Below are 22,204 nucleotides of genomic sequence, written 5' to 3' on the forward strand. Positions count from 1 at the left end.
AGTCAGACAGAAAAAAAACAAAAAAAATATTAGTAATAAAAATAGTTCTAAAATTAGTTTTTCTTACTAAAGTTTCAGTGAAAAAAGTAAAAAAATTCTTAAGTACTATTTTTGAATTAATGGCTCAATTTTCATTGATTTAAATTTAGAAAATTTTAATTCAAATTTACAATTATCGTTAATGTATGATAATATAAAATTCTCGATTATAATTGCAAATTTAGAGAATCCACAGTATTATTTATTCATAAGAACTTTATTAAGCACAGGTTAATTTCGTCAAATTTTCTAAATAATTGATTTTTTAATTCTATATTCACGTTTAATATTTATATTTTTTTCTATATAAATTCTTAGTGAATAAATAATGAATTCTCTATAAATTCATTATTTCAATCGAAAATATATTGACACATTAACCTGAATGTAAATTTAAATTTAAATCTTCTAAATTTGAATTAGTAAAAATAGAGCCACTAATTCAAGAATAGTAAGAATTTTTATTTGCTTTCAGTCGTTTTTTCACTGAAAATTTCACTAAAAATTTATTGAATAAAAAAAAATTATTCACATATAAATTCACATAATAAAATAATAAAATTGTGTAAATAATTTTTAAGTAAAAATAAGTGAATATTTTTAATAAAAATTAGTCAATAGTTTTACGAAAAATTAGTCAATATTTTTATTAAAAATTAGACAATACTTTTATTTAAACCTAGTGAATATGTTTGCGAATTTGAATTAGTAGCTCATTTTTCACTGATTACTATTTTAAATAGGGGAACATAATTTAAATTTTATTTTTAATAAAAGATATAATAAAAGTTTAAAAGGTTATATTATATTTAGATTTATTTCTATATAATATACTATTTTAAAACCGGAACAAAATGATTTGCTGAAAAAACTCAATAATTAGTTTTATTCGAATAACCTTTTAAAGTAAGTAATTTAAAATTCAGCGAAAAAAATTGATAATTTATAAACACAAAAATCCTCTCAGTTCATTAAATTTGAATAAAGAAATTAGTAGTTACCTTTTTTTTAAGTTTATGTTTAACAGACTTTCTCTGGTTAGATTAATGGTAAAGTTTTGAATTATTCTTTTTTTTTCTTTTTTTACGCGCTATATTGGCGTGAATGTAGAAACATGAAAGAAGAAGATTTGAGGGAGATTTTTTATGGGCTCCTAGAACTTTATTTTTAAAAAGCTGAATGTTACTAAAGCATCTTAATGAATCGGTAATTTTCTATCGCTAACATCTGGGTTTCGTTTTGAACTTTACGAAAGCTGCATTAGTCATAATTACTTGAGATCCTAGGGACCAGTTCAGCTGCTCTGTTTTCAGGATTAAAGGATTTAAGGCGATTATCTGGAACCGCGGTTGAGGGGCTGCTTTACTTCCGCCTACGACCATCGTTCGTAATGCGGAAGTTTATGCAGTAGGTTAAAAGTTTTTTAAAAATGTTTAGTTTTATTTTTTTTTTATTCAGTGTGTTTCGTTAATTTTTCACTTCTTTATTTGTAATGTGAGATTTTTTTTTCTTTATAAATTTTTGTTTTTAAATAAATTAATTTTTAAGTAATTAATATTCATGGTTTGCCAAAATTTGATTCTATAAATTTCCCGAATTTTTTTTTTATTTTTCTATTTTCGTATTTTCTCTATTTTTTCTAATTTTTACCTTTTCTATTTTTTTATTTTTTTATTTTTGTATTTTTCTATATTTTTTGTATTCTTCTATTTTTATATTGCAATACTTTTCATAAATTTCTGTTTTCGTAATTTTCTATTTTAATTTTTCTGAATTTTTCGTTTTTCTTTTATTTTCATTTTTTAAAATTTTTCTACTTTTGTATTCTTCTATTTTTGCATTTTCCTATTTTCCATTATTGTAATTTCTATCTTTTCTTATTATTGGTTTTTTCTATTATTTTGTTTTAGTATTTTTCTATTTTTGGAATTCTTTGTTTTCTATTTTTTTTTTAGTTTTTTCTGATTTCATTACTTCTCATTTATTTTTTTCATTTTTCTATTTTTGATTCTTCTATTTTTGTATTTCATTTTTTTATTTTTGGATTTATTTTCTAATTTCATTTCTAATTTCAAATTTATCAATTTTTATATTTATTTTTACATTTTTTCTATTTTTCACTCTATTCGTCTTTTTTCAAAGATCTTAATTATTCAAACAGTTTTTACTGCGTTTAATTTACTAATTACACGTACACTACTAATGTACCTTCTTTTCTCCTCAACATTTCCTTTTTTTTCTTTTTAAATTTACTTTTTTATTTCATTTATTTTTTTTAGCTCCTTAAAACTCTTAATTACCTGTATAACAATTTATGTATATAACAAATAAACACATTTTGTTTTCCTAACAAATAATTATTAAATTTTTTTCCCTCTTCTCACTTCGAATTTTACGAAAATAAAATTTGCAACCTAAATGTTTAATAAAATTTTACAAAAGACTTCTTTATCACTAAAGTCTTTTAATTTAAAAATTCCAGTAGAACAATTTTAATATTAATATTGTAATTCATATTTTATAATAATACGAAAGATATATGAGCTCTGAAGTTTATAATGAAAATTCCATTGAGAAATATATACCTACGTTTCAAAAATTTCGCCAACTTTCTTCAAAGAGTTTTTTTTAAATATAAAAGCTATTTTATTCAATAGTCTCAATAAATGCTAAAGTCAAGTTTTCGTCTTCTTAATTCTCTTATCGATCAGTTGATAAAAAAAGCTTCTCAATGAAAATTTTATTTTTCACAATTAATTGAAAACTTTTATGAATTTAAAGACTGTTTATTTCATACAATATAAAAGGAAAGTAAAATTATTCAAATCTGATATATATTTTAATTTTTAATAGAAAAAAACAAAATACACGCGAAAAGATGTGTATAAAGTGTAAAACTAATTTTTAATTCAAGAGACGTTTTAATAAAATGAATGTTTAATTAAGGAAATGTTTTAAAAGTCCCGAGTATTTCAAATGAAATATTCACTGTAACCTGATTTGTCAAGGAAGTATTAGTTAAATTTTAAAAGAAGAGGAAAAATAACAGAAATCGATAAAAGAAAAATTAGAAAAGAGGTTAAATTTTCCTGTTTTTATCGACGAAATATTTTTTTTAAGGAAAAATAAGGATATTTTTCATAAATAGAAAGAAAGATGAGGGGGAAAAAAGAAGAAGAGTGTATGAGAAGGCAAAAGAGAGAGAGAGAGAGAGAGAGAGTCATTTTAAAACTGTCGCCTCAGACATTGAGCTTTTAAGATGAACGAAGTCTGCTTTTTTACGAGCACCTGTACGTCAAAGACTGACCTACTCTTCCAGTTTTCTCACTTACCGGATTCAGTCTCGTATATAAATGCAAACTTCAGAGTATACGGTGTGAATCTAAAATTAGGATTTTCGTAAAGGTTTATATATGTATATATAGAGACTATATACGTCACTTGCTGACAGGGTTTTTAAAAATAGTGCGCAAACAATAAAGAAGTGGAATAAACAGGAGAAAAAAAATCAAAAATCACTCTTAGGAGTTGGCTGACAAATTCTGACTTTTGCTACTTAAAAAAAAAATTAATTTCTCTAATTCGAAATCTGGCTAATTCTGTCTTTTGCTACTGATATCAAAAATTTGTTTTCTAAAGCAAAATTCAAAAAGTGAAAAAATTTCTGTCGGACTGAAACAATTTTTACTACTTACAGTACCAAAAATCTGTTTCGTCTAATGCAAAATTCAATAAAGAGGACAAAATTAATTCTCTGGCTGACTAAAACGGTTTTTACTACTTGGGTAAGATTTTAGGATCATAAAATGAAAAATCGCATTTTTTGTCTGACAAATACTGACTATTTCCTACTGATAACAAAAATTTGTTTTCTTTAAAGTAAAATTCAGAAAGAGAAAAACGAATTAACATTGTCTGACTAAAATGAATTTTACTACTTATATTAATATTCAAGGACAGGAATAAGTATTAAAATATATTTTTTTTACATTTTAAATTTAAATAATTTAAAAATACATTTTAACTATTTACACACAAAAAATTGCTTGTAGAGTTAAAAATTATCTGACAAATTCTAACTTTTGTTACTGATACAAAAAATCTGTTTTCTTATATACAAAACTCATTAAAAAAAAAAATTAATTATCTGGCTTACTAAAACGGTTTTTGTTACTCATGTTAAAAGTTTAAAACATAAATGTTCTTCAAATATTTATGCAAAATAAAAATGTTTTGCTTCATACAAAATTCTTTTTCTGAGTAAAAACGTTTGTTACTACTAAAATAAATACATTTTACTAACGGATTTTTTTTTCATATTAATATTTTAGAAAAAATGTTTCACATTTTGTCTGATAAATTTTAACTTTTCCTACTTATAAAAAAACCTGTTTTCCTCAATGTAAAATTTAATATTAAAAAAAATTTCTGTCTGACTAATACGGTTTTTGTTACTTATGATTAAATTAAGAGAAAGATTTAATTATTTATTTACTTTAATTATTTATAACAAAAAAAAATTGTATCTATGGTTATAAATTATTTTGTTTGTCTAAAAATATGTTTCCTTTATTGTCAAAATTTATTATTAAAAAAAATTGATTTGATGGCTGACTAAAACGGTTTTTACTACTTATGTTAATATTTCATGACTTATTTATACAAAAAAATTGTATATTATAGTAAAAAATTATGTTGTCTGACTGAAAACGTACACTACTACTGAATTATAGAATTATATACATTTTGTCTGTCAATGGGTATTTTTTCTACTGGATTTTTTAATTCTGCTCTTCTCTACGATTATTGCAGATTTCAAGATTTCACTAACGAATATTAAAGATTTTAAAAAAACATTTGCTTTTTTTTTGGAAGACAAATTCTAACTTTTACTACTTATAAAAAAAATCTTTTTTCTTTAATGTAACAGTCAATAAGAGAAAAATGAATATTATGTCTGACTAAAATGGTTTTTACTACTTAGATTAAAATTTTCAGACGGAAATGCACTTTAACTGTATTGACACAAAGAATTGCTTGTATAATAAAAAATTGTTTCGTCTGACTGAAATCGGGCTCTACTACTGAAGTATAAAAATCGAATATATTTTGTCTTGCAAGAAATATCTTGTCCTACTGATTTTTTATTTAACTAAATAGATTTTTTACTATGAATTTAGAAGATTAAAAAAAGTATTATATTATGTCTGACTAATTTTGTCTTTTACCACTAGCAAAAAAAAACGTTTTCTGTAGTAGTTAATAAAAACTTAATTGTTAAAAAAAATTAATCAGATTAAAATTTTCTTTTATGGATAATAAAATAGTTAAATTTTATTTATTGTCATTTATTATTTATCTACAAAAATTATTTTTCTTTAGCAAACTTTAGATTATACGCTGTGAATCTAAAATTAGAATTTTCAAATAGGTTTATTTTATAGACAACATACATTTTTTATAGACAACATACGTCACTTGCTGACAGTGTTTTGAAAATAGTACCCAAACAAATAAAGAAGTGAAATAAAGAGGAAAAAAAAATCAAAAATAACGCTCTCAGGAGTAAATTACTTAATCGATTTATTTCCACTTTAGAGGAAATTTCTTTTGAGAAATGTTTTTCTAATTTAAGTACACGCTACAGATACAATTTAATCTATTTCTCATCAATCAATAAACTGGATGATGCTAAATTACAAGCTGACCCAGTAAAAGGGCTTCTTGTTTTGCCTAAGGATATGCATTACTTTCCATATTCATTAGCTTGCTCTCTTCCTCTTCCTGACTCTCTCTCTCTCTCTTTCTCTGTCGCTCTCCTTCTCTCATACAACGTTCGAGGAACTTGCTCGTACAACCTCGCCCTCAAATGGTATGACCTTGTTCTCGAAACTTTCTCAATAGGGTAATAGCTGCGTTTAACACTCCTCAACTCTGAGACATGTATTCTTGAAATTCGATCTAAAACGATTATTGATTTAGTCTCGATAGGCAAATCATGTCATTGATGCTTAAATTCTTATCGCAATCGACTTCAATCGATCATTATATTTTATGATTCGCCTTTAGAAATTCTTTGGTCTTCTAACTTTTGGTATTTTTAATTTTTGTTGTAGAATTTTTTCCTAGTAGTGATTTTTTTAACTAAATGCTAAAATTATTCACTAACTAATCGTTTTTTATTTCGTTAAAAATTACTAATTTACTACTAAATACACAAAAACGGTTTCTTTTTCTCATTTAGTTAATAACAACTTTAAATACCTATAATTGTATTCATTTTTAAAGTTAAAATATTTGTTTACAGTTTTTCTGAGGATATCAAATTTTCTGGCAGAAATGCACTTCAAATATTTATAGAAAAAAAATTGTTGGTATAAAAAAAAATTGTTTTGTCTGATTAAGAACATAATCTACTACTAACATATAAAAAATTGTGCCTATATATTTTTTGTCTAAAGATAAGTATCTTTTACTACTAGTTTTTTATTACTGTTTTTCACTACTAATATTAAGGAGACAAAAAAAAACATTTGCTTTTTGTTGCTGACAATTTCTGAGTTTTACTATATTGCAACAAAGGAATTGCTTAAAAAAAATTATTTTGTCTGACTAAAAATGTAGAATTCTACTAAAATATAGAATCGGGTACATTTTGTCTGGCAATAAGTATCTTTAACTACTGGACAACTTTTGACTTTTGCTACTTATACCAAAAAACTGTTGCCTTCCATAAAAAAATTCATTAAAAGAAAAAGACTAATTTTCAGGCTGACAGAAACGGTTTTTACTACTTACGTTAAAATTTTAAGACAGAAATGCACTTTAACTTTCTCTACAAAAAAAAAAAAAATAATAAAAATAAAATAACATAATGAAAAATTGTGTTGTCTGACTAAAAATATATACTACTACTGAATTATAAAAATTAGATAAACTTTCTCTAGTAATAAATGTCCTGTGCTACTGATTTTTTATTTTACTAGAATGGTTTTTTACTATTAATATTTAAGACTTAAATAAAATTAATGAATTGTGTCTGACTAATTATGTATTTTTCTACTGACATTAAGAATATTTTTTTCTTTAATAGTCTGGATTTCTCAAAAATCTAAGAAAAAAAGTCAAAAGTACAAAAAAATTCAAAATAAAAATGTCGAATTGGCAAAAAATCCAAAATAAATAATAAAACTTGTGAAAAAGCCACGTTTTTACTTTTTACGCTATAAAATAGGAATTTAAAAATGTTAATTTTAAAATCACAGGATTTTAATATTATTTACATAAATAATAAAATTCTACACAAAAATTCAATTATTTTCATAAATAAGCAAATTTCTAGAAAAATTTTGATAAATTTCTTTACACAAAAGTTAAATTATATTTTGTAATACAATTCCAATTAAATTACTCAATTAATTTAATTACTTTTAGAAATTTAAAATGTTAAAGTTTACCTACTTTCAATTTACAGTCATCGAAATGAGCAACTGAAAAAAGGACAATTTCATTCAGGACAACCATTTAAATTTTTACATCTAAATTTTTTTCATTGGATTTTTAATTTCTTTGGTTTTTTTTACCAGGGCAAAAAATCCAAAGAGAAACTATTTTTTTTATTTTTTATAAAAGTTTATTGAGAAAAAATTTCATTAAATTTAAATTTTGTTTTATAGGGAAAAAAGTAGTTAAAATTTATTCATTGCCATCGATTATTTATTATTTATTATTTACCATTTATATTGAAATAGAAAATGGAATTATAGTTAAGAGATAAAACTAAAAATCGCTGATAAATTTTATCAAATTAAATTCTGTTTTCAAACTATATTTCGACATATTCAACAAATTGTAAATCAAATCCAAAAATTTGTTAAAATTTTTGTAATAAAAAAAAAGTAAATATCGAATTTCTAAAAACTTTTTTTTTCAAACCCCTTAGAAGAATTGAATGATTTTTTTCCACTTTCTAACTTTATATTGAATCAAGCTCCCTGTAAATGTTTCTTTAAATTTAATTTTAATTCACAAAGTGAAGAATCGGTTGGATTTTCTTTACAAAAAAAAAAGAAAAAAAAGACAAGAAAAGGAAAAAAAGCAATATTGTAGATTCTCGTGAGAATTTGATGCGCAAGTTTATATATCTATAGTTGATTTCCGTCAATGGAAGAATTATAGTCTCTTCTCTTTTACTTTTCCTAGACTTATATGTGACCCTGGGGTCTGAATGCTATTCAACTATTCTTTTCCTATTCTTTAGGGAAAGTACGCAACTTCTTCTGATAAATCGAATACCTATTTTCGTTAACGAGTCGCAATTCTTTAACTTCTTCTCTTTTAGATGGCTCTCCACGATTTTCTATTCCAGAAAACTATGCTGAATAGTACTGGAACATTTATCTGGCTCCAAGTAAAGGTTGGTCATTATATGCAAACTGAATAGCTGACTACTCATCACTGAATTCAGCTTTCCAAGTGGAATTTCGAAGAAGTTTAAAATAATCCACGAGAAAAGGAGAAAAAAAAATTAGAGATAGAGAGAGAAAGGAAAAAATTTCCCCACAACCAAATTAAAACTGACTTTAATGCATTTTCTCTGAAAAATAATTCAGATGCTTGGTAATTAAATTTAAACTAAAAATATAAAAAATCTTTAAATATATTTTACCTACTTTCATTTTGTACCTCACTCTCTCTCTCTTTCTCTTTCTTTTTTTTCTCTTCCTATCTCTCTCTATATACCTGGCATTAAACTTCGAATGAATTTGCATAATTCAAAATTCAATATATTCAAATGAAAACTCCGAAGCGCAAACGTATGTAAATTTCCACTTCTTAGACTATGACATTATTTTGCTTTTAATGGAATTACATTTTAACGTTCTACTTAGATTTCATAATATCCAAATAATGAACAATGGAAAATCTTCATTAAGGAGCGAAAAAAAAGAGGAAGAAAAGAAAACTATTTGCAATTTTTACTTACAAATTTTTTTTCCCTCCAAGAAATAATTGAAATTACATGCAAAATTGAAGCAATATTTAAAAATTTTAATCCTAATAATTACTAATTACTGTAAATTATTATCAATAAACTGTTGAGTAAATATTTAGAAAATATAATAATTATATCCAAATATTTAATCTTCTATTGTAATTTATTATTACTTTATTTAAATAGAAAATTTTATCCAAAGTATTAAAAAAATGTCAAATTACTGGAAATCTTAAAGAGTCTATGAATTTAATTTTTTAATTTAAAAAATCCATAAGTATTACTACAATTTTTAGAAATAATCAATTATTTTATCACTTATTTTTGTATTTAAAATTTTAAGTAATTGAATTCTCGTACAATTTTGTCATAGGAATTAATTAAAAAAAGAATTTCAATTAAAATTTTAGAAAATATTTCAAGAATTGGAAGAATCGTAGTTGCAATTTTTAGAAATAATTAAATTTCAAAAAGTTTTACATTAAAAATATTTTTTAATTTTTATTCCTGCTGGACAAATATATAAAAATAAATATACAAATATTTATTGAACAAAAATTAATAAAATTAGAAAAATTTTATTTAGAAATCTGAAAAATTGAGGTTTTTAAAAAATCGTAATTACAATTTTTTCAAAATACTTGAATAACCGTAAATAATTTTAAAAAATTGAAAAAATAGGCAATTTTCTTAAATTTGATTAAAATAAATTTTTTATTCCAAAGAATTTTATTTTTTCCCTTTAAAAAAAATGCTTTTAAGCATATTATTGCATTTTATGAAGAATTGTAACTAAAAATTGGGAAAGTAATTAAATTTTACAAAAATTTTCTATTTAAATTTTAAATAATTAAATTTTACAAAAATTGTTGTATTTAAATTTTAAATAATTAAATTTTACAAAAATTTATGTATTTAAATTTTAAATAATTAAATTTTACAAAAAATTTTGTATTTAAATTTTAAATAATTAAATTACCGTTGAATTCTAATAAGAATTGATTTTAAAAAAAAATTTCAGTTAAAATTTTGAATAATAATTAAATATTAAAAGCGTTAAAACAAGAATATTAAGAAACAATTGAATTTTAAATGGTTTTTAAATTGATATTTTTTTAACATTTTAATCGTCGTACATGTATAATAATATTTGTTTGTTCAATTAAAAATAAAAATTATAATTTGTTGTTTAATATAAGAACAATAATTTCATGGATATCTATAAATTTGTTGACATCTATCGGCAGAGAACTTTAATTGAAGTTCTCGAAGTGAGTGCAAATTGAGTCGACATGCAAATCAATGTCTCGATTTTCTAGACTGAATTTTGCCAACATTCATAACTGTATAAGCGAGTTTAACCTATTTTCATGTTTTTTTTTCTTTCTTCTTTTTATTTTTCGTTTAGTAAACTTTCGGTCTTTCCTAATAGGCAGGAAAATCGATCGACATCATTTGGTTGAGAATTTTTTTTCCATTAAATTATGCAATCAAATATATATATAAGTAATTCAAACTCCCGTCACATTAATACTGAAAGCAACCAAATTTCTTTTTCCACTTTTTTTTCGTAATAAATCTATATACATATACATATAGATTTATGTATACATAAATGTACTTTCTTTTGAGAAATATGGAAAAGCTTTGACTTTGAATAATCAGCAAGTGTTGAGCTTTAAATTATCAGCCGCGTGTATTTTCAAAAAGCTTTCGCTTAAAACCTTTCATCTTTTTTTCCAGTCAGATAAACTTGCAATATTAGAAATATTTCAATATATATATTTTTTAAAATTTAATTTTGTCTGTTTACAAGACACAAGCTGCGCCAAGTTAAACAGAAGTATTCCAAAAAATAATGTTATAATTTTAGAGCATAGAAATATAAAAAAATAAATGAAACGAAAAAGAGAAATAGCTCTTTTTATTGAATGTAGAAAAAAAATATTTTTATCTACATAATATTTTTACTGATAATATGTTCGCTGTGGTTAGTGATAAAAATAAAATTCTACAATCTTGAAAATATTAACAATATCTTTATTAATTTTATCATATAAAAGTGACTATCCCCCACCTTTTAGTTTCGTAGATATAGTTGACGGTTGACGGTAAGTCGAGAAAGAAAACTATGAGTTAATTTAATTTCTTCAAGTATGAATAATAATTATAATTTATTGCAAAAATTATGTCCTCTCTCGAAGGAAACACATGAAAGTGCAATAATTTTAATAAACACGATAAACGAAATAAATAAAAAAATTGAAGAATTGAAGAAATCAAGGAATGAAATGCTAGAGACATTAAGACCGTTAATGAACTTTATGAATGATTTCAATACAAATTTTGAACATGAGAGCGAAAATTCACAAAACAAAGAGGGAAATTCTTCGGTTCACAATTCAGAAGCATTATTTAATAAAAATTGCCAACAAAACAAAGAATCAAAAAATAAAGAATTGGAAAATTCTTCATCAAATATTAGTAAAAAATCTTTTCAACAACAAGCGGAGAATGAGAAGAATTTCAAAAAAATTGCAAATCAAAGTGTAATAGATTATTCAAGACCGTCTACATCGAATTTCCAATTTTCAAAAACAAATAATCATGTTGATGAAAAAAGTGAAAATTTATTGCAAGAAGATCTGAGAAATAGAAAATTATCGAATCTGAAAAAATCGAATTCTGTGGAATTACTTTACGAGGAAATGAACGAAACTGATGAATTAAATGAAAGTAAAAACGAATTTCAACAAAAGCAGGTAAAATAAAATTTTAATTATATTTTCAAATAAATGAATAAATTATATAATTAACTCAAAAGATATTGTTGTAATTTGTAAATTATTTCCTCTTTTTCGAAATCGAAAAAGTTTTCGATTTCAAAACAAATTGTTTTGAGGGAAAATTATTTTGAGAATTCTTTTTTTTATGAAAAAAAAATTGATTTCTTAAATAGTTGAAATTATATTTTTTTAAAATACACAATAAAAGGTTAAATTTCACCACAAAAAAATTCTTATGTCATTAAATAATTTGACGTATTTATTTCGAGACAAATGAAAAGTGAAATAAAAAAATAAATTCACAAAAATATTGTTGTAAAAAAAAAATTATAAACATGAGGAAAAACAAAAAAAAATCAAAGTTAAATCTCTTAATTTTTCTAAATCACAGTCAAAAATAGGTAAAATTTACCTATTATAAAAATAAAAAGAAAAACATAATTTTTAAAATAGTTCCCACTTTTTTCAAATTAGATTTAGAAAAGATAAAATTTCACAAAGAAAAGAAATTTTTTTCGTATTATTAAAAGGTAAAATTTTCCCACGTGAAAAAAAATTCTTTCACTTTTCAGGAAGTGTCATTCGAAAAATCCGAAATAAATTCGAATGGCATTTCTTTTAAGATAAATTAATATTCAAAAATATTTTTATACAAAAAAAATTATAAAAATGAAGAAAAAAAAATTAAGTACCTAATTTTTTAAATAGTACACATTTTTTTAAAATTAATATCCAAAAAGGTATCATTTCGCTTAAAAAAAATTCTTTCACCTTTCAGGAAATATCATTTAAAAAATCCGAAATAAATTCGAATGTATTTTCTTTCAATATAAATTAATATTAAAAAATATTTTTCTAGAAAAAAAAATTTATAAAAATGAAGAAAATCAAAAAAACGAAACTAATTTTTTCTAAATAGTTCAGATTTTTTTTCCAAATAATATCAAAAAAGGTAATATTTCCATACAAAAAAAAAATCTTTCGTCTTTCAGGAAGTGTCATTTGAAAAATCAGAAATCGACTGTCGCGAAATTATAAAAAGAGCATATTTAGAAAAAGGATTTCCCGAGTCATCAATTCCAATAATGATGTCATCATTAACAGATTCAGAAATAAGAAAATACGAAAAAATCATCAAACTATGGTTTAAATTTTGCATGGAAAGAGAATTCAAAAAAATTACTCAAGTTTCACTCAACAACGTAATTGAATTTTTCGAACTCCTATCGCCCAATCTTGATATTGTTAATGACTTGGAAAATTATCGATCAGCACTATCGTTGATATTAAAAAAAGAATTAATGAACGATGATAACATGGAAAGATATTTCAATGGATTATTAAATTTTCAAAAATCAAATAAAAAACAATCCTCAAACTCAATAGACACTATTGATGATGTTAATTCAGAAGAGGTGAAAAAATTCATCTCAACAATGGGAGATAATTCATCACTAACATTAACGACCTTATCGAAAAAGCTTGTCACATTAATGAAGCTAATAACAAAATTAAGTTTTCGAACACTTGCAAATTTAAAATGGAAAAATATCAAAATCTATGAGGATTTAAAAATAATTAAAATAATGAGAGGTTATAGAATGTCCGATAAATTTGAACCACTGATTTTGAAAATTTCATTTAATCAAAATGATCATAGGGTATGTTTGAAGAATGCATTGGATGTATATCTTGCTAAGACAAAGAATTTTCGACGAGAAACAGATTTTTTATTTATATCGTTGAAACAACCTTATCGTCAATGTACTCCACAAACTTTATATCGTTGGTACTTGCATATTGTTAATAAAAGTAAGTGTGACAAAAAGATTGTGGATATTTATAATCATGCATCAAGTTCAACATCCAGTGTTTTGGAGAAATTTCGCGATTATCAATATTTAATTAATCAACAATAAAAATCTAAGTGAAATAAATATTTTTGATGCAAAAAAATATTTTGTTTTATTATTCACCTTTTGTTTAGAAATGCGTCTTTTTTTTACAAGACAATACAAAGTTAAATTTTTATTTAATTAATTTCTATTACTATTTACAATAAATTAAATACTTAAACCTACTAGTCTCAAAAATTGTCGATGGTTTATATACAGAAATGATAGAGCGAAATTCTCACTTGTGAAACAAGAATAAAGTTAATTTCAGAAATTATTTGAATAAAATAAAAAATTTTAATAAATTCTTTAAATATGAACCCTGTTTCGAATGAGATATGTAAAAGTGCAAATAATATAATAAATACAATAGAAACAATGGAAGCAACAATTGAAGAATTAAAAAATTAAAAAAAAACTGTATGCGTTTATACATAATTTTTCTACAAATTTGAAACATGAGAGAGAAAATTCACAAAATAAGGAGAAAAATTCTTTAGTTCAAGGTTCAGAATTATCAATTAATAAAAATTGTCAACAAAATTTAGAATCAAAAACTAAAGAATTGGAAAATTCTTCATCAAATATTAGTAAAAAATCTTTTCAACATCCAGTGGATAATTCAAGACCGTCTACATCGAATCAGATAAAATATAAATTTTATTTAATATTTACATTTTCAAATAAATAAATAAATTTTTACGAAAAGAAAGAATTAAAAAAATAATGAACATAAAAAACTTGTATTTATTTATTTATTTATTTGTTTATACACCCGTCTTAAGCCTACAATCTTGGCTATACAAGTGTTTGTTTACATCTCGTAAATTTCTCTTACAATATTTCTTTATAGACATTTTCCTTAATACTAAATTTTGCGCCTACAGAGCGACTTGAAAATTAGGAGTACTCGCATTTGCCTGGACCACCCGTCTAATGGGTTTTCTCGCCAGTGGAGAGGGAAACTCATAAAAAAAAAAAAAAAAAAAAAAAAAAAAAAAAAAAAAAAAAAAAAACTTGTATAAATAAATCATATCAGTATCAAACAGTTTAAATTTTAAAGTAACGAATTTGATCTGTAAAGAGCGGGATATCGTAACATAATTGATTGTTTGAAGAGAGTTACCTGAAGTGAAGTTTTAACTGAATTATCATGATTCAAAATCAACATAAATGACGAATAACGAGTTTTTATAACTATAAACTAAAATTATTTAATTTTCCTTACTTCATATAGATCAACAAAGTTTTTTTGCCTATAAGAAAAACAATTATTAGCTCTTAGATTAAAATTAGTCGATTTTTATCATAGCGTAACTTAAAATTATCTCAGCTAGAAAAAATATTTTATTACAACGATAATATTTTTAATAACTTAATTATTGAAAATTGGAAAAATTTAAGTTTTAAAAATAGAAATGAAAAAAAGTGAAATAAGATTATAATTTTAGTTCAATAAATTGTATTAAAACAGCGAGCGTTAAGTTAAAAATTATAACACCAAGCGTTGTTGCTTTCAACCATTTTATATTTTAATGATTTCCTATTTCATTAATAAAAAAAGATTTGGAATCATTTAAATTTTTCACCATAATTGATTTAGATGCACTAGTAATGTAATTATTGTTTAAATAAATTTTCTATGTTAAAACAATTTTTTATTGTGAATTAATAAAATTTTTAAATAAAACCCGAAATTAGCATTTTTATATCAAAATATCAACTTTTATTAGTACTACACATATAATTAATAATTAAATAATTTAAATTATTAATTAATATACTTATTAATTATTATTATAATTATAAATAATTTAACAATTAATATTTAATAATTAATTATTAATTAATAATTTAAATTATGTTAAAATAAATTTGTTAACACTAGTATTCATGTTTTTTTAAACAAATTATTATTGTTATTTAATAAAGTTTTTCATTTTTCACCTGGAAAATTGCATTTTTTTCTAATTTTCCAATTTATAGATTCTAGAAATTTAATAATAATTTATAGAGATGAATTATAAGAAAAATCTTGAAAATTGTTTAAATAAATTATTATTATTATTATTTACTAACTGCTAATTTTTTTGAAGAATTTCTGAATTTTTCAAAGTGCATAAATTAATTGCACTCAAATAAAATTATTATTATTGGAGATTTTAACATTTCTAGAACTTTAGAAAAAAGTTTTTTAAAAAATTAAATTTTAAATGTAATGAGCATGAAATTAATTTCCGGCATTAGATAAATTATTTTGTTACGCTTGTGCGCTTTTTATTTGAATATAGACCAAAATTATTTCTTTCCTAATTTTTGTTTTTTGTTTCATTTATAAAAGTGAATATCCCCACCTTCTCGTTTCGTAGACAGTCGATGGTTTATATTTATATATATACAAACATGATAGAGTTAAATTCTTATTTGTAGTGAAACGAGAAAGAAGAAAATACTGGAAACAACAAAAAAAGAAATATTAAAAAAAATTACTAAAAAATCTTTGTGACAAGTGAAAAATAAAAAAAGTCAAACAATTTGAAAATCAAAGTGAAAACAATTTTCAATCAAAATCGCAGGTAAAATATAATTTAATTTTAAAATGATTTTTTTTCTCTTATTAAAATTAAACTTTGAAAAAAGTTTTACAATTTTTGCAATATAAATTACTAAGCATAAAAATAATTTTTTATAAAAGAAAGAAATATAAAAATAATTAAAATCAAAGAAATAAGTAAATTTTTGTTTAAAGTTCAATTTTTTCTTTTTTAAATTATACAAAATTTATCTTTAAAAACAATTCTTTTTTTTTTAAGTAAAAAAAAATTAGATATTTATTTTAAAAGAAATTAATTATATGAGAAAAATATTTTTATTAAATAATTTTTTTTAACCTTTACTAGACTGAAGATTTTTTTTACATGAATAGACAAAGAAACAATAAAAAAAGTTAAAATTTCTCGAAATATTTTTTTAGATTTTATTCAGTGTCTCAGAATTTAAATTGTTGTTGAATCAAAAATGGACTGTTTGGATATTATAGAAGAAGCTTATTTAGAACAAGGATTACCCAAATGTGCCATTTCAACAATGATTGCATCAGTAACTAATTCAAGAATAAGGAAATATGGAAAATTCATCAAACAATGGTATACATTTTGCATCGAAAGCAATTTAAAAAAAATTTCTCAAGTTACAAGGAACAACTTAATTGAATTTTTTGTTGTTATGTCTCCTAAGTTTGTTGATGAGAATGACTTGCATATTTGTAAAGAAGCATTATCGTTGATATTAGAAAAAGAATTAATGAACGATCATTTTGTAAAAATATATTTTCATGGATTATTGAATTTACAAAGAAAGAAACAAGAAGTTGGTAACTCATCGGACAGTGAGATTAAAAAATCAAAAGATGTGTTGGAATTTATCTTAAAAATGGCACTTGATAAAACTACAGTACCCTATTTAGAATTAACTAAATTATCAAAATATCTTCTTACATTAATGAGAATAATTTCAAATTTATGTTTTCATGCACTTGCAAGTTTAAAATGGGAAAATATAGAAATCAATAACGTATTTAAGACAATTATAATAAAAGGTAATAAAAAGTATTGTAATTGTGACTTTTGTAAATGTAGTACATTGGATTTTTCATTTGAAAGTGAAAATACTTGGGATATATGTTTGAAAAATTTACTTGATGTATATAGAATTAAGACAAAAAAGTATATTTCAAGTAACAAAAGTTTTTTTTTTATGACTTTGGTAAAACCTTATCGTCCATGTTCAGCACAAATTTTGAAACGTTGGTACTTGGATACTGTTGATGAAAGTAAACCTTCTTTAAATGATGTGAATAATTTAAATCGTCCTTCCACTTCAGCATCAACAAATTGATTTCATTAATCAAAAATAAAAATAAACTTTTGTAATGAAATTATTTTTTCTATTATTATTCGCTTCTTGTTTATAATATATAAAAAAAATGAGAATACTTTTATAAATAAGTCAAATCAGTATTTAACAGTTTAAAGTAACGAATTTGATCTATAGTGAATGGGATGTCGTAACATAATTGATTGATTAAAGAGAGTTACCTGAAGTGAAGTTTAAACTGAATTATGTAAATTGTAAGTCCTAAATAGATCGAACGCTCCATTATCCAGAAGCTCTTAGATAAGAAATTTTGTTTTCAATCATAATGCAATAATTATTAAATTCTCAATTAATTCCTTAAATTAATTAATAATTATTATTAACTAATTATTACTATTGATCCAAATCAATAAAAAAAAACTATTAATCCACTTAACTCCTCTAAAACAAATTTGTTACAAGACATTTTTAATGACAGTATTCTATTACTATTCGTATATTATTTAATCAAAATAAAACTTTTTCTATTAATAAAAAATATATTATTATTATTTACAATAAAATAAAAATTTCAGAATCGAAATAAAAATAAACTATCACTTGAAATGAGAATTAGGTTTATTTACTTTTATACACAAAAAAGGAGGAAGCGAAAAGTTTTCACTTTTTGAAATTTTTAATTATTTATCTATAAAAAATGTAAAAATATAATGAAAATAATAAAAACATCAACTTGGATTATACCTATACTTCCTTGTTTGTTTAATTAGAATATTAATATAATAGTAATTTAATAACAATTTTAATAATTTAATATTTAATTTGAAAAATTAATTAAAAGTTCAACAATATTAAAGGCACAGTTAAACAATTTAATTTTAAATTAATTTAAAATTATTGATTATCAATAAAATTAATTTATTTTTTAATCTCGAAATATTTTTTTAAACTTTCTGAATATTGTTTAAATGTTTAAATTTTATTTGAAAAGATTAGATTTTTTTATAGGGATTTAAATATTGTGTCGTGTATTTAAATATTTATTTAAATGCTACTTTTATTTTTTTATTAATTTTTTATTTAATTATTTTAATTCTCTTAAATATTAATTATTAGAGTTTATATTAATATACAAAATCGGTAATTGTTCAATTACCATAAAATCTAATGATTCTATTTTTAGTCAATAGAAATATGTTTTTAAACTGAAAATGAAAATATTTTCCTAAATATGAATTTAAATAAATTTTTAAATGTAAATTTTTACTTTAAACACGACACAAAAAAAAAATTAATAAATATCTACAAATTTGAAAAATTATGAAAAATTTCTTCTAGAACCTTGAAGTTTAAAAATATACACATATGACCTTAAATCCATCAAAAATTTAAAATTTAATAAGCGTGACATAATTTCCGTCCTTTCAATTGTATTCCGAATTTAAAAAAAGGAAAATATGTTTGCCTCTTTCAATTTGTCATTTATTTTTCCAATCTACTAAATAAAATAATTTTTCACATTCAGTACTTTTATTTCTACCATTCTACCAAACAACAATAATAATAAATTGGTTAATGAAGATTGACATTATCATTATATTTTGGTCTCTTCCATTATTTAATTCAAATTTTTAAAACGTTATTTCCTATTTAAATTAGATAATTTTTTTATTCATTATTTATTTCTAGCAAATTTTACGCGTGAAACGTTGTTTTTCATTTATTATTATTATTATTATTATTATTATTATTATTATTATTATTATTATTATTATTATTATTATGCAAATATTAATTTCAATTTTGGAATCATTTCAGATTCAAGATAAAAAAAATTCAATTATTACCTACTTTACTAAACAAATTATAATTATTTATTGTTTTCACAAACTTTACTTAAATTCCTGAGAAAAATTCAATTATTTTTAAAAATTTTAATAAAATTCTCAGCAAGATTTCAATTATTTTCATAATTTATAATATTTTTTGCAGTAGGTAATTTAATTATTTTTTAAGAATTTTAATAAAATTCTTCACAGAAATTCAATTACTTTGAAAAATTTTTGATAAAATTATTTATAAGAAATTCAATTATTTAAAAAAAAATATTAATTATGACGCATTCTTCGCAGAAATTCAATTATTTTCAAAAATTGTTATAAAGCTCTTTATAAATAAAGAATTTAAATATTTTTAATATTATTTAAATTTAATTTCTCGTATGAAGTAACTCGTTTTTAAAAATTTTTATTAAATTTTCAGTTTAGCAAATTTAATATTTCGAAAAATTGGGATAAATTTCTTTATAAGAATTCAATTATTTCAAATTTAAAATTATAAAAGAAATATTTTTAATTTAAATTAATTTTCGTTTAATTAAATTTTGGTATTTTTTTAAGCTTCAAAGCAGTAAATTAGAATTTCATAAATTAAAAAATTAAAAACATTAAAAAGAAAAATTATCAAAAAAATTAGAAAACAAAAAGCAAACGTAAACAAGATAAATGTTTTTTTTAAATGATTTTTGTTAATATTGTTAAATATTTAAGGGCATTTGAATAATAAAACAGTAAAAATTTCTACTAATTCTTAGGAACTTTTCCATTGAAACTTTAGTAAAATATTTAGAACTACTAAATAAAATAAGACAATAAGAAAAGTTTTATACAAATATTGTTCATTACGGAAAAAATAATATTTATTAAAAAAGAAATTTGGCTTCTATTTGAGAATTTAAATTCCTCATTTTATTTTTGAATAGAAGCCAAAATTTTATTTTCAAATTTTAAATATCGTTTTTATTAATTATCCCGTGTGGAAAATGAAAATTGGTCCTAGCCAGGTCCTACCTATTTTGCCCTGTTAATAGCTTGGTCCTAGGTTGGCAGTGTAGGTTGGACCAACAATGGGTGGTGATGCGATTCTAGTCTGGTCCTAACTTGGGAGCCTAGTTAGGACCAGTTTATGGGTCCATTTTAGGACCTAGAAAGGACCATCTCAGACAGTATTTTCTATTTCATTATAATTTTAATTAGTTAATAATATTTGTTAAAGAAATAACCTAAATTATTAATAATAAGTATTAGTTTTAATTAATTATTATTTTTTTCAATTAAGTGATGACCAAAAGCGAATTCATAAATAATGTTAGTATATGTAGAGATTAATATATATTCCTCTAATATATACATTAAAAATTATAAAAAAAATTAGAAATTTGTTAATTAAATTATTTTACAGTATATATAATCATTAAATTGCATACTTATACGAATACAACGCAGAAAAATCGGAATAAACGCAAACCTAAGAAGTAAATAAAATCGAACGCACGCGGGAATCGAACCTACGACCTACGGACTACGAGACTAACGCCCTAACCACTATGCTAATGAAACTAGTTGAGATGAAAATTTTTATTGTCAGTGACTTGTGGACTTGCTTTTGATGATTCAATATAGTAGTTATTGACACTAATACACGATAATAAATAAAAAAAATAGTTTAACAACAACAATAATAATAAAATAATATCCAAATATAAAAATTCAAAAATTAATATTTTTATATTATATCAAGAAAAAAATATCTGTACATTTTCGTTAAAAACAGGTTTTTCATTGTTCTCAATCATTTTCAACATTAATTTCTTGGTCTAAAAAAAATATTCGTCTTTTGGACTTGGAAATTTTTCCTAATTAATTAAGCGGGTGATCCACTTTTTAAAAAAATGTCAAAAAAATGTATGTTAAAAACACGTTTTTCATTATTCTAAATCATTTTAAGCATTAATTTTTTGTTGCAAAAAATTTTTTAGACTTGGACTTAGAAATTTTTACTAATGAAACTAGGAAGCCCAGGTAGGTCCTGGGTTGGACCTGGGTGGGTCAGCCCACATTCGAATTGCAATATCTCTTAGTGTTTAGCACCAACTTAAACAAAACTTCAAATCAGCGAACGAAATTAGAAATATACTTTCCTAATGATAATTATATTGCAGTCTGTATCTGTTTAAATAAATAAATAAATTTTGCTGTTATATTAACTTTTGTAACAAATTACTTAAAAATTTGCAGTTTTTATCTAACTTCGCGATTATTACACTTGAGTAGTGAAATATGAAGATAATTTATAATTTTAACAATTCAGCATTTGTTTAAACAAAAAATTGTTGTTATTTATTAATTCTTAAGACAATAAAGCGTCTAGACACTTGTAGTCTTTTAAAATTTTGCAATTAACTAATCTGAGTATTTACTTATTGCAAAATTAGAAAAAACTGCTAGTTTCTAGGTTGATTGTGTAAAAAGTTAGTAAATAACAATTATTTGTTTAAACAATTGCTGAATTAATAAATTAATAAATTAACTTTATTTTATAGTATTTGTATAATTTTCTGATTTATGTCAAACAATAAATTGTTTAAACAAATATGATTATCAATTAATTTTATAAATATTAATTGAGAATATTTATCAATTTTTACATGTTTTTCATGTATCAATTTTGACACTTTATTTTCCTAAAAATTTTTCTAAGTCATAACTGGATCTCCTAGCTAGTACCAAGTTAGGACCAGCCTAGGATATATAAAAAGGGGTTGCCAAGTTAGG

General features: G+C 22.3%; 2 protein-coding genes across 4 annotated transcripts in view; both read left to right on the forward strand.

The window, feature by feature from the left end:
* LOC122509404 overlaps positions 1-22,204 on the forward strand; it is a 531,572-nt gene that overhangs the window by 341,723 nt on the left and 167,645 nt on the right. The gene's annotated exons all lie outside the window — the stretch shown is intronic.
* On the forward strand, positions 11,704-13,816 carry LOC122509407. The gene is made up of 2 exons (XM_043623446.1): positions 11,704-11,796; positions 12,813-13,816. Exons 1-2 carry the CDS (start codon positions 11,743-11,745, stop codon positions 13,737-13,739), a joined length of 981 nt encoding a protein of 326 aa, XP_043479381.1. The 5' UTR covers positions 11,704-11,742; the 3' UTR covers positions 13,740-13,816.

This window comes from Leptopilina heterotoma, unplaced genomic scaffold (assembly GCF_015476425.1).
Source record: "Leptopilina heterotoma isolate Lh14 unplaced genomic scaffold, ASM1547642v1 Lhet_60, whole genome shotgun sequence".
NCBI classification, from domain to species: Eukaryota; Metazoa; Arthropoda; class Insecta; order Hymenoptera; family Figitidae; genus Leptopilina; species Leptopilina heterotoma.